The sequence below is a fragment of the Brienomyrus brachyistius genome, chromosome 21 (genome assembly GCF_023856365.1).
Source record: "Brienomyrus brachyistius isolate T26 chromosome 21, BBRACH_0.4, whole genome shotgun sequence".
Taxonomy (NCBI): Eukaryota; Metazoa; Chordata; class Actinopteri; order Osteoglossiformes; family Mormyridae; genus Brienomyrus; species Brienomyrus brachyistius.
The window spans coordinates 4,825,272-4,839,551 of record NC_064553.1 but is presented as its reverse complement, the minus strand read 5'-3'; the positions used below and the strand labels follow the sequence as shown (position 1 = coordinate 4,839,551).

The following is a 14,280-nucleotide window of genomic DNA, read 5'->3' as shown; positions in this document are numbered from 1 at the left end:
ACTACAATTCCCAGTGTTATTTAAAAAAAAACCGGAACTTCGGTTTTTCTCTGTGTGAATGGCTCATTTCTGCCACGCCCATCACACGCCTACTTTCAAATATATATTGCCTGTTATACAATAAAGTCTAGCCTTTTTTCTCTTTGCATTTAAACTTCGATTAAATTTCAGCATAGACTTCTTTACCTAAATTATTCTTACACATTACTGTACCACAAGAAAAGCATCATAATAGTTGCAAATGATAGAAAACACAAATAGTGTGACAACTGAAAACAACTGAAAAGAAAACATTGCTATAATTACAAACTTTGACCACGTTAAACTAATTAATTTAAACATTCTCTGTGATGGCTAGTGAAATATTTTATTGTAAATATTTCCATCGACACCTCCCAAATTATTATCCAGTGAAGTGCTCTGATGGTGGAATCCTATGTTAAGGAACAGAGTGTAAAAGACAAGGGAAAAACATGAAAGATATGTCAGTGAAAATTTATATTATATTGTATTATATTATTGAATTGTATTGTATTTACATTTTTATTGACAGCATCCATAAACGCAGTCTCTACCTCCTTAATCCTTGAGTGTTATATTATTATGCGTATTATTGTGTGTATTTAATTCGGAATCAAGAGTCTATCTATCTGTCTGTCTGTCTCTCTGAGACTCTGTCTGTCTATCTGTATGTATGTCTGCATGTCTATTTCCATTCACAGCAAACTGCAGCAGTTTTTACTGAAGAAAATTGACACGGACGTATGAATTATCCTAGTGATTGTAGGGAGGCGGAGTAGCCAATAGGCACGTTTGTGTTATAATAATGCGAAAACAAAACAACAGTCCTCCACACGAACGTCAATCTACTATCCATTCTGATCGCTAGCAAGCGGGTTAAAAACAACACAGTCGTGTAACCACGGTTACCGTTTCTCGCGGGATTTCGTGACCCTTTTCTCGCGAGATGTGGGTCACAGCGCCCCCTCCTCCTTCATTTGCGGAGAGGAAAAGGCAAAGGAGAAACCTCCATAGTTAAGCTAGCTATATTACACTATTGAAACATCTAGCGATAAATAAACACACCGAGAGCAACGGGATTATTTTTCGTGATAAGCAAATGGGATTTATTGAAGCTGATTTTTGAAATGAAACGAGCCTTCTCTGGTTACGCGGAACTTATCAGAGAGGGGGGTGAAGCGGAGGGATAGATCCAAAGAAAAGAAAAAAGCGGCCTATTTTTGTTCCACATATTCCGAAGCCAGCACTGCAGATTTGCGTCCTCTTAAAAATCTCAGCATATATTCTGGCCTTTTGCGCCCTTCGTGCACTGCGTGGAGCGACTTTTCCCGCATACTTCCTGCTTTCTTGCAATTCGGATGTTCGGGGGGTAAATACTGGATTGGATTGAGTCAACTGGCCTGTTTTTTTTTTTTTTTTTTTTTTTTTGCAGCCCTACCGCCATGGGAAGCTGTGGATAACAAACAGACGCGCTCTCCAAAATAATCATTTATAAATTGCTAAATGCCCTGGACGGACAGTGTTTTCTGGGGGGAGCAAGAGCGGCTTTCTCCGGAACCGAGCGGGATCCCGGGGAGGAGGTAGAGAAGCGACGGACGCTTGGGAACCGAGAAGCCCGCTTTGAATCCCTGCTTGCTGCATCCAGCATTAGCGAGCAATCGGGGCGAAAGCGGCCGGGGGACTCGGCGGCGGAGCGCCGCCCGCGTATTGTTAAAGAGCCCAAGAAAATCGGACTGGTGTGGCACTTAGGAGATGCGAGTGATGTCTGGAGAAAGGGAGTGTTTATGCATATCTTAATTACGGTTGATTTTTTTAAAATAGCATTTTAAAGTGGTTTTTAAAGCTAAGTTCTGTTTTATTTTTGTAATCGATAATGGTGATTTGGAAGCACTTCGTGCCATGGAAGAAGGGGAAGCGCTGAAGCAGGTCGTCGATGCGGTTTTTGACATGGTGCTTTTGAATACAGACTGTGTGCATCGGCCACGCCGTATTCTACACACTGGGGATACTACACACCGTGATCTGTTCCCTAGTATTGAATACGCCCGATCTTTTTGAGAGCAAATCCCCCCCCCTCTCCCCATGCCTTTTGCATGTCCCTCTCGCCTTTCTTGGACACCGGGGGTCGATGAGGTGCGGAACCTAGCCCTGGCCGACGTCATTCGGCTCACTTAAGGAGATATTTATCAAGTCTGAAAGGCGGATCTGTTGCGTGCTGGGTGTTTTTTTTTTTTTTTCGTTTTGTTTTTTTTTTTGTTTGTTTTTGTTCCCCCCCCCTTTCCTCCAGACCTGGCTCTGTCCGCTGCGAGGCTGCTGCGATGAACCCGGTGAATGCCACCGCTCTGTACGTGTCAGCGTGTCGTTCGGTGCTGCAGTGCGATCCTCGGGACTCACAGTCCGTAGCCGAGCTGTGCAAGCTCCTGCCTTTCTTTCGGCAGTCCCTTTCCTGCCTTGTTTGTGGTGAGTCATGGTTCTTTGGCCCATAAAATTAATCTCTTGGTTTTCAGTGTTAACTGGGTTTTTTTTTCTCCCCCAAACAATATGTCAATCTTGGTGTTTTTGTGTATTTATGCAATAACTTCTCGCCCCCTTTTCCATTTATGCACGCCCGTTATTTAACACGGTTCACCGAATGCATCGTGAATATTAACGCTCGTCGCCGGATAGGAGGATGAGACCCTCGACACGGAATCGGCTCTGCTAACGATGGTGCGGCCGGTCCCATTGATGGTCGGCGGTCGCTTTCCTCCATGAAGTGCTGATGCCAAAATTATCAGTTAACAGAGATTTTCGTGGCTGATGTCTCCACGTTTGCATTGCTGTATAATTCCCACTTGCAACACCTTCCGCTTGCCGGTCATTATATAACGTTCCCCGCCGGTCCGTTTACAAATAGCCGCCTGCGCCTGGTTTCGCCGGAACCCCTACGATGTACACAATGTCGGTGTGACACTTGAGCAAATGCTGCCGTTTCATGTGCTTTCTTAAAACAATGACAACGGGAGAAGGATTAAATAAATGTATTTTTTATAGCTAGTGATGCATTTGTTGGATTGCATAGGACTAGCCTCTGTTTTTGTTTTTTAGCACCCGAGTAACCTTAATGTTTAGGTCGTTTATAGTTAATCGCATACACCTATTATGTGCTTCTGTGTATTGTCTGGTAGGGTGCATGTGTCCTCTAGATGATCGAAAAAGGAATGATTTGATTTTTAATTGACTGCGCTGCATTTCGCCGTAGGTGGATCGCTTGTAGAGCGGATACCGGGGTGGTAAATCTCCGTTTTTTTTAGTAAGCCGCACCTCCATCTGCAGCACATTACATACACGTCAGTTACGAGTCTTAACGACAGCCGTTGCTAAGGAAGCCGATCTGAATACTCGGCGCTAATTATCGTGTTTAACCCTTTCACTGTGCATCAGAAAGGAAACAATGTAGTTGTCCCGGGGGTGTCAAATTTACATATTTTACAGGCTGAAATATCACATCGCTGTGGCCGATGTAAAACGGAGATGGCTGCGATTATTTGGCTATATTTATTGGATTTTAACTACTGGCTTCCAAGCTTTCCAGCACAGCAGAATTAAATCGAGCACTGTATGGTCAGGGTGTCTTAAAAGATACCTGTATTTATATATATTTTTGTGAGTTATGGACAGACTGCTCTAAAGAATACTTTGCGTTTTATTTTTATTTATTTTTTTAGGGAATTTGCTTCAAGATCCGATTGCTCCGACCAACTCGACTTGCCAGCACTATGTGTGCAAAGGCTGCAAAGGTCAGAAGATGGTGATGAAGCCGTCGTGCAGTTGGTGTAAGGACTATGAGCAATTTGAGGAGAACAAGCAGCTCGGCATCCTGGTGGAGTGCTACCGGAAGCTCTGTGAGTACATGGCGGGCTCCCCGTTGCTGTCGCAGATCGCCAGCGAGGGCTCCCCGGAGGTCCTGGCGCTGCTGAAAGAGGGCTTTCCTCCGACCGCCAGTGCAGCCGAAGAGTCGCAGGGCGCCGCCCCAGTGGCCCTTTCACATTCCCCATTGCCTTCGACCTCGGAACACCAGGGTGACCACATTCTGCCGGAACCCCCTGTCCAGCCCCAGGAACCGGTTCCGGACGTGGTGGCCGGGGCGCCCAACGTCAACGGCATGTATGGCTGCAACGGACTGAGCATGGAGGAGCTGACGTCGGTCGCCGCGGCCTCCCCAGGGAGCATGGCCCCGGCGGCTGATGGCAGGGAGCTGAAGCCGGAGGGCTTTCCGGACGGGATGCCGGTCTGCAGGGCAGCCGCCTCGGAAGAGCTCTGCAGCGACGGTATCGATATCTGCAGCTTCGGCGAGGACATCAAGCCCAGCGGGGACTCGCTGCTCCTCACTGTAGAGGAGGTGCTCCGGACCCTGGAGCCCGACACTGCGGTAGAAGACGTCCTGCCGTCCGGTTTAGAGCCGTCGGGCGACCTGAGCAGGCCATTCACGGACACCCGGCAGCCCTCACTCCCGCTGGACCCCGGCCTCTTTGCTTCCCGGCATCCAGCCTTGCCTCCTCCGCCACCTCCCTCTGGGATCTCCTGCTCAGCGGCCACGCCCAAGGCGGCACGGCTCAACCGCAAGCGGTCGCGCTCCGAGAGCGACAGTGAGAAAATCCAGCCCCTGCCCATATCTAGCATCATTCAGGGTCCCCCGCTAGCGGCTGCCGCTCCCGTCTCAGTGAAGCGGGAGCCCAGCAAGGTATTGGCGCAGCCGGTGGCTGCTGTCCCCAACGGGGGGCCGCCCAAGGTCAGCAAGACGCTGCTGGTCTCCAATAAGGGGATCAAGAAAAACCCAGACCATGGGCCCAAGAAGGCCTACACCAAGGTCAAGCAGGGGGTGCCTAAAACCAAGGACAAAACGAAAGACCGCTTGCCTGGTGCCAACCTGATACCTGGCAGCCCCACCAAAGTGGTCTACAAGAAGCCCCAGGAGAAGAAAGGCTGCAAGTGCGGTCGGGCCACGCAAAACCCAAGTGTTCTTACCTGCCGCGGCCAGCGGTGCCCCTGCTACTCGAACCGCAAGGCCTGTCTGGACTGCATCTGCCGCGGCTGCCAGAACTCCTACATGGCCAACGGCGAGAAGAAGCTGGAGGCCTTCGCTGTGCCGGAGAAGGCGCTGGAGCAGACGCGGCTCACGCTGGGCATCAACGTGACCAGCATCGCCGTGCGCAGCGCCGGCACCAGCAGCGGGGTCCTCAACATGGCGGCCGGCTCGCCGGTGCCCTCTTTCCTTGCCGCCAGCCCGCATGAGGACAAAGGTTACGATGAGACTTTGGACATGAGGTTCGACTGCTGAGCTGCAGCTGCAAGTTCGCCTCCCTCTGGCAACGGTTATTTTATTATTATTATATTTTAAAATGCTGCGGGCAGGAAGTGGAAGTGGTTGAGGCACTACACCAAGGCAGCTATGGTTCGGTACCAGTTTCACGTAGTCAGTCCCGACTGCCAAAGCTCCTGCCTGCAAGTCCCAGTGGGCAGTGCACCTTCTGTGTGTGGTGCACTGCTGCGGGTTTGACAGCGGAGGGCGCTGTTACTGTGAGTCACACGTCCGCCACTAGCGATTTACACTTAACCACCTCCAGCAAGAGAGGCCCGGCGTCATGGTGATGGGTCCCACTCGACCCCGAAATTGGGCGAGACGTTCAGGTTGTGGCACGCCGGGGAGACGGTAACTTCGGAGAAGGCCGGTTGTATTTATAATTATTTTTTTTGTGTGTTTTTTTTTTCCGTTTGTTTTTGTTTTCGTACGCACTCATCAAATTCCATTTAAAGATGCGTTTTACGATGTGTTTTGTAAGTGACAACAGCGTTTCGCAGTATTTATTGGAGCTTGGTCTAGCGGAGTCCCGTCTGCGAGCCCGCCATCGCCGGGCCTCCGCCCCCCTCTGAAGCAGGCTGATCGGGAGACGCTCCTGTCCGGGAGAGAACAGAGAAATCTCGCTGTCCTGTTTGTGCTCAGTTCTGCTGTTTCACACGCCATGTGTTCTCCATTGGGGCATTCAAAAACCTGTATTATACATATGTGTGATATAATTCCACAAAAAAAAAGCAAACTTTTCTAATGGTATTTATTTTATTCCACCCCCCACCCCGTACCTTACTGGAAGTGAATCATTTTCCACGTCTGCAGCACAACACAAAACCTTCAGCAGTCGCATCCTCAAACCCCCCCATTTCCCGTTTTTTTCCAAACTGTCGTGCTGAGCGACATCTTAAATCCTGTTCTGCGGGCATGAATCTAGATTAGTCTTTGCCACTTTTTAATGGATAGCTGTGCATCTGCCTTACCTGCACTTCGTCTTGGCAGGGGCCCCAGATGAAGCACTTAATGTGATTAATAGGCCAAATAACAACGGAACCTACTTGGTAACCATAGCAATATCACTGTAGAACACTACATAGACTCCCCCCCCCCTCCCGACCTCGGGGGCCTGTTTGTTTACATTGTATTCACAGGATGACTCACGTTAGTGGTACAAGCATTCATGTAGGAACTTTGAATGAGTCTGATAGTAAAGACCAGCCTTCCTGTCTGTCTGTCTGACTTTCCCAAGTCTGTTGGTGCTGGATTATGAACGTGTGAGAAATCACCTTGTGTATTTAGGGGGACTGGAGGGGGATATGAATGAGTTTCATGCGGGAATGAGCTCTGCAGTGCATGTTCGCCACAGCTGGGGTTTGTGTTGGACTCGACGACAGTCTGGAAAGGCCCTGACGCTGAATAAGGGGTGGTCTCCTCCATGTCATTGGTGATTGAAAGTACCCTGCCTTTCTCAACCCCCATCCCACCCCCCTTTCATTTTAAATTCAGCTGCTATTCTGCAGACTTTCACCCGCAGACTGACAAAGTTTTTCTATGTAAGACGAGTGCTGGTCAGAGACCTCCAGGCCGAGCCTGATTGGCGGGACGCCGACCGCGCGTCACACAGGGTGTATGAATAGAGCATGCACGTGTTCTCCAGTGGCGGCAATGCCTTCCGATTGTAGTTTCTCCTTGTGTCATATCCTGTGAATGTTCAGGTAGTGTTTCTCAAGCCATAGGAAGAGCGGGACAAAAATGCGATTAATGTCCAGTCTGTACCTCTTAATTTTTTTTTTTTCCTGTTTTTCATTTGCAAGAAGTTGGGGAAAAAAACTATTTTTGATAATGAGTAAATATTGAAAAAAAAATGCCATGTAGTTCGCTTGGGTTTTTCTTTTTGTATTTACAGTGAGCAGCACCTGTTTTTACGCCCCTAGTACCTCAATAGCTTTATGGGTTTCTGTTCGTCGTTTTAATCTGTTTTTGCTTTTGTTACATGTTTGTTTATTGACCAAAAGGAAAAGAGGATAAATTATTCAAAGCTGACTGAAGGTGCCGCCCACCCCCAACCCCCCCCCCCCGATGCTTCACTGTGCTGTTATGGCTGATTTGGGTTCCCCTTAATTGATTTGCTGAATCATTTGTTGCGGAGTTTTACTAAAATGGTTGATAACACTACTATAACTCTGCAAGACCAAATATTTGGACAGTACTACACCGTTAGACCAGGTAAACGTAGTCTGTGTCATTAGAGATGTAGAATGTCTTGGTTTTGCAAATACTCTTGGTTAATGTTAGAACCCTGATTACATTCTTGGTGTCGACAGTTCAAGTTGCTGGACTATAAAAGAGTTCCCTGTAATTGCTGGTATATTCACTGCCACATTTTAAAATATGTAATGCAATGATCAATAAATGATAGTTTTCTACTGCTACGTTGTAGATGTATCAAACCGCAGGTCTCCAGGTGAGAGGGGACCTCCATGCCTGAGTGTTCTAATGCATCTGGATGCTCTTGTATGTTGTAATAACCAGCATGCTTGTCTAGACCAATTAAGAGACACGTTTCTTGGGCGGAGCAAAGTAACTGGCCCCGCCTTCAGACTCACTCATTGGCTATTGGTTTTCCAATGTCCTTTTTTTCCTTTGCTCATCGACGTAACACAACGGGCAGCATATCGGTTCAGCCTAGTGCCACGGAGAAGGTGAACAAATTGGATGGTCACCTAAGGTGAGAAGCCAAAGGTTATTACGTCCTCTCAGTCTGGGTCGGAAGATGGTTTTGGCAATTTTTCCCCCACCTTTTAAGAAGGGAATTAAATCGGTTTAAAGTAATTTTATTGCTGTGGTTGACAGTAATCTGGGTTCCAACATATCTCTTCCTATTCCGTACATGTAGTGCATAAAATCACACATTTGTAGCATTATTTTTTTTGACCCAAACAGGCAAAAACGATTAACAACCTTTAAGACACTGAATGCACTTTAATACCTGGGTATAGTTATGTACTTACTGCATAGGATAGGTGAGCCATATACCGTATAAAACTGGTTCCAAAGACGTCCTTGTAATATTCCACTGTTGAACCGTATCATTGATAAATATTTAAAGCCGAAGCGGTTTAGAATCCGTAGTAACAGTATTTTATTCCAACCTGAAATTCTCCCTTTTCTCCACAAGAGGGCAAAGTAATCTTATTAATACCGACGAACGCGGCAGTAAGGGGACTAAAAAAAGCATTTTTAAAGGATGTTTGAAAAGACGGGGAAAGTACATCTTTTTACGTTACGTTATTTGAAATCGCCATGCTGTGAAATAAGAGCATAATAATGCCGTTGGCTACATATGCACGCTTATGTTTTTGTCGCATAGACGGCGCCATTGCGGCGATAATTTAATTTCGTGCAGACATTATTATGTGTAAGTCTGTATTTATGGACGATATAAGCGTATAAATATGCTGGGGTGCAGTTTATGCTCTGCAACCAAAAAACACGCTTCGTGAAGCCTCATTCCTACCCAGGAAATACAGACGCGAATTGCGCGTGCGCAGTATGCGATGCGCTGCAGCCAGGCTTTAGCCTTACCATCTTGTGACTATGATGCGGAAAGGTGTTTGTGTTAGAAGTCTACGTTACTGACAAACATCACACTTCCTCGAATACTGTATTTACAGTTTTAAAAATCATTACGGTTCCTATGAGTAAACATAAGAGGAAAATAAATATTCTTGGTGCATAATTCTGTTGACAATTGACGGCCGATGTTTGGAGTTGATTGGCAAATTATGTAATTGATAATTGCTTTACTTGTTTATTTGGCAAGATGTGTGTATCCACTGCATCTAGGGAAAATAACTTAGTAATTTCTTTAAATACTTCCGTATTTTAAACAAGTTAAACTTCCCAGGTATATTTAAGCTCTGAATATAAAACCGAATAACGTCAGTCACATCTTTTATTACACACTTATGTGTTGTTACAAACAGGCTACTTGTTATTCATTTGATAAGTTTGTGGTAATAAAATACTCAAACCAAGGTTAACTATCAAATATTTTATTGATTAGCATGATATATCAAAAAGAATGGAAGGTATTATCTACAAAAACAAGTGCGCTTGGAATCGTAATTTTCAACAAACGATCAAGTGCAAACCCAGTTTATTTCAGATAAGTATACAAAAAGTGAGACATTTTTAATGTCGCTCATTGGTATGAATCTGTGATCTGACTGAGTCACCACTGTCAAACATTTAAAATATGCCACCAACTAAGCTTCAGTTTAGAAAACAGGCCAGTTTTGTTGAATCACAACTGCAGCTTCTCAGCTCTTGTTCCTTCACTCCTCCTGCTTTCCAGCGAATGTAAGGTTTATTCACCAAAGGTGGATGATATGTAATAGGTAATATGTATTTGCTTATTTTTTTATTTTAAGAAACAGTGTGCTTGTATAAAGGAAACTTTATAAAGTGTTACCTGGGTGGAAAAAAACGTCACTCACTGTGGACTTTTGTCCAGAACAAGCTGAGCATAAGAAGATATCGGTAAGCTGCAAATTCCATTCCACTATGATTGCCAATCCGACCTGCTACATCCCTTCACTGATCAACAGCATAGCCGCTCTGATGAATGTGGACCTCAATCTCTCTCATGGTCAACATTCTTATATTCTGAAGTCCCGTCACACTGGCTATATCAGCTGACCTCTTCGCAGCCTATCAGTTACTTTCCAGCACCTAGGGGGACATGCTGTCACTCAGGAGGTCACTGGCATTGACAGGGAAGTTCAACCAGCCTCTCTTAAAGTCTCACTCCCAAGATCTTGGACAGAAAGACGCAATAAACCAGTAGATCAGATGCTTACTGATCAGGAGACCTTCCTCACTTTGTTCTTCCACCTCTGTTTCCATGAGGTGTCTCCAGTTCTACATGAGGAACAAACCAAACTCTTCTTTATTAGCTGACCAAAAAAGCACCAAAAAAGCTTGACTTCTCATCCATGTCTACGGTGCTAATGTTGCTGACCGACACAAAGAGGCGGTCGCCAAGACCGAGCTGAACAACGCCGGCCTGGTAAATGGAATAGAGGCCGTACTCTGCGTCTCGGGACCAGCAGGTGGTGCGAGCATTCTTCATGAGCAGGATGGGAGACGGGTACGATGCCACCTTCTTGTAAATGTACTGCAGCATTTGCTTGCCGCTTAACGCGCTCGGCGGCCCATCTGCGACTTCATGCGTCTCCTCCTCGTGGGGCTGGGAGTGCCTGAAGTAGGTCTGGGAGTAGACGTAATACAGCCCCCTCTGGGGAATGATGAGCTCTCCATTGTGCAGCTCCATGTTGTGCAGGAACGCCAAGCCTCGTTTCGACTCCCATGCTGGTATCTTTTGACCCAGAACATTCCTTGTGGACAGACCTGCAACAATCAGTCAAGCAGTCTCCCATGAAAGCTGTAACTGAGCCCTTAAATTGATATTATATGATTCCCTGATGGAAGTGATATGATATGCATTAAATCAGGGGTCTCCAGCTCCGGTCCTGGAGAGCTACTATCCAGTATCCAGTATCTATCCTACCTATCTTCTGATGAGCCACACCTGTTCCTGGTATTTACCTGAGAGCAGGTGTGGCTCATCAGAAGCCGGGTAGGATAGAAAACCTACTGGACGATAGCTCTCCAGGACCGGAGTTGGATTCCCCTGCATTAAATGGCCTTTGAGGCATGGCATGTAAGCAGAAGTTTAGTCAGACCCAGACAGACATTAAATACCATTAACTTGCACCTAAGGCAACAGCGAATCTGCAGATTTTCCAAGTAGTCATAGGGACGCCTCTTCTGCATTTTGCTGGTAGCATGACATGCATCCAAAGCTCCCTCCGTGTTGACCAGCGGCTCCGGTCACTGCCTTGATTGCGGATGCTTGTCTCGTTCCACTTGCCTCGCAGGCAGTGTGATGCATAAGCAGTGGCAGATGTTGGGGATACTTTTAGTTTGCGAGCATTTCGTTTTCAGATTTTTGGAGTGATATTCGCTGCCTGTGGAATGGTCACCCTGTAGCTTTAAATACAGAGGACAGGCAACGCGCCATCCATCCATCCATCCATCCATCCATCCATCCATTAATCCATCCATGGTCATAGCTAGAAATACCCTGAGAAAGCGCCTTCTTGGGCCTACTTTACATTATGTAATATTCTAATTTTAAGTATTCAAGGGCCCCCGGTAAAGTACTGGGCCCCCCTGAATCTGCCAGGGCATCTAAGCCCCTACTGCCTGCATCGATCGTCTATAGCCGAGGTTCTTTTTGTGACAAAGGAGGCAGCAGGATTGCATGTGCATGCCATATGTTCCCGAACCGGAGTGCACTGAGGGAACATGGAACCGTACCCTCTGTTCTGCCCGTTTCGGCCAAACGGCCTCCGGTGACGTGAGCTGCGATTTCCGGACGAGGGGGGGCTCCTTGGTCCTCCATTGTCAAATATGGCAGCACTCTGGAAATTTCCCCTGCAAAATAAATAAGAAGGAAAAAAACAGCGTGGTTAACTGTTGCTAGTAAGAGAAGTCTGCCGGTCCTCGGGGGTAACATATTCAAGAATCCTACCTTTTACTGCCGACGATATCCCCTTCTCGTAGTGGCCAGACATGGTCTACAAAAAATACGCGTTTGGTCAGACTGTGAAATTTAACACGTACAGGTATGTCGTGAATTATTTTTCCAGAGTATCAACCGAATTTCAAGATGTGCCTTTAAAATTGAACAGAGGATACCTTCTCAATCAGGAAATGAATCTGTTCCGAGACCCGCCAGCAGGGGTCATCTTTTCCGCTCTCCAAATCAAACTCTACTCTCAGGTTTGCCCGCATCAGACACGATATGCTGCTTTTTGAAAACGTTTCTTTCATCTGCAATTGGACACGGAGTACAGAGAATTGTAGATCATAAAACCAGCAAACCGTGCCTTTCACTCGCATTTTTCCTGAATAAAGCAACCTTTGTGTTCAGCGTTTCTTCAGAGGAATATTATTAATCGCACGGGATTTTTGGATTGTCAGACATCTGAGTTTAATCTTAAATCTTAAAATACTTTTAAAATACAGATTTTATTTATATTTCACTCTACATGGAAAACCGTGATCTAAAGCGTAAGAAAGATACTTCTTTCTGTTAATCCGATCACCTTGAACTATATAAACCTTAATAATCAGTTGTTTATTATGCGCTCCGTCCATTGTTCAAAGAGTGGGCCAAAGACCAATGGTCAAACACAAGGACAGCTCGACCGAGCGCAGCGTGAAGCGCGACTTCGCCCCACGTATCGTGATTAGCTCCCTTGCGGAAGACACGCACCACACTAACACCCAACTGTCCTGGTCACCCTTTTTCACTCCTTGCATGCACTATATCGTGCACCCCCCCCCCCCCCCATTCTGCAGCAAACTTTGGAAGTTTTGTCGACGTGGTTGTGCGATCTTGCGTCTCTCGCTCCCGATATCTTACCGTGCTTAAGATGCTGCTGAAGTATATAAACGAAACAGCCACCGCGATAGTTTGCAGGAGAATAGCTGCTAAAAATAGTAACGCTAGCCACTGCATCGAACTCCTCATGTTCATCGTTGCTTCTTGCAACGTTACGATCACTAAGATTTACCACATTGTAGTACATAAAAAAAGACGAGGCGGAGCTTGGGGTGGGCGTCTCAGAGAAATCTTGCATGGAGAGCCGCGTTACAATGCACCAAATGTTGCATTGTTATTTCGCGTCCTGGTCGGGGATAAATTCTTGCATTGTTGTAGGTCTGTGCTTGGTCTACGCTTTTGTTTTTAGTTCATAGAGAACATCAAAAGCAAGAGACTTCTACTGAATGCAAATACATTTCATTTTTCCATTTGCTTTGAGCGTTATCTTGAAGTGAAAAGGCCGTAGAAATTAGTTTTCATTAAATACGAATTATAACTGCTAATTTGACAAATGTAGAGGTCCTGAATGTGTAATTCAAACTCGTATGTCTGTTTTTCTTTAATATATACCTACTCCGGGTTCCCTTTAACGATTCTTTCTGGAAAAAAATGCCAGTATTTGCGTAATGTGTTTATTTTACTGGTAAATAATTTACACGTTCAGTCGTGAACTAATTGTACAGCATGGGGGCGTCATTAGTATTTTAAGCCTATAAGCCCAGAGGATTTTAGCTCCGATGCCAATCTTCCTTCGAAAAAGAAAAAAGTCACACCCCAGGTGAACTTGACTTAGCTCGTTGTTCTTTTCAATAGATAGAAACTCCCCTGTTTTACAGTATATATTATTTGTGTGTTTCATCCTCTGGATGTGATCACCTCCAGCCCATCATACCGCGTGGGCGTGATTTACACCTTAATTAAAGCAACTCGGTAATTAACGTGAAGTTTAACGGTAGCACAACGGGAAGGTAAGTCGAGGTGAGACTGAAGACAGCTGAAGAAACAGGACAGCATGAATGGCTTATCTGTTCAGAGCGGACATCGTTTATATGTATGTACTGTATGGGTTATGCTTGATTAACTGGTCCTCAGAAAGGACCACATGGCACTGAACCATATTTTATTAAGAATAAGCACTTTTGATTTGCTTACAGAGCACTACCCCACGTGGCAGATTCATTGGTATAACATATAATTTCCTTTCTATAATTCTGACTACACGCGCAAGTAAGGCCATTAAATACAAACATTTTCCATGGTACGAAACAATGTCCTTCGCTGCACAGAAACAGGATCCGGTCCAGCCAATGTAAAATTTGCCCGAAACTCTGGATAATCTGCATTACTGGTTTTCAGTAGCAGGTTGACGTGGGTAAACCAAAATGGCACCGCTAAGCAGATTTGCAGGATCCGATTTCTGCTTTGGGACACTGTTGGTATGCAAGCTGAGAGGGACTTTCCAAAAAGGTCCGAC

The 14,280-nt window shown here is 45.8% G+C and overlaps 2 protein-coding genes across 2 annotated transcripts; one reads left to right on the top strand and one right to left on the bottom strand.

Annotated features, from left to right (window-relative positions):
• The first annotated feature begins 978 nt into the window (after positions 1-978).
• Positions 979-7,779, top strand: LOC125716880 (E3 ubiquitin-protein ligase MSL2-like). Its single transcript, XM_048989690.1, has 2 exons — positions 979-2,481; positions 3,729-7,779. Exons 1-2 carry the CDS (start codon positions 2,340-2,342, stop codon positions 5,339-5,341), a joined length of 1,755 nt encoding a protein of 584 aa, XP_048845647.1. The 5' UTR covers positions 979-2,339; the 3' UTR covers positions 5,342-7,779.
• Positions 7,780-9,389: 1,610 nt separating this feature from the next.
• On the bottom strand, positions 9,390-13,025 carry LOC125716691 (tumor necrosis factor ligand superfamily member 10-like). Its single transcript, XM_048989278.1, has 5 exons — positions 12,846-13,025; positions 12,116-12,250; positions 11,949-11,994; positions 11,735-11,851; positions 9,390-10,762 (listed from the first exon to the last, which is right to left on the bottom strand). Exons 1-5 carry the CDS (start codon positions 12,957-12,959, stop codon positions 10,305-10,307), a joined length of 870 nt encoding a protein of 289 aa, XP_048845235.1. The 5' UTR covers positions 12,960-13,025; the 3' UTR covers positions 9,390-10,304.
• Between the last annotated feature and the right edge of the window lie 1,255 nt (positions 13,026-14,280).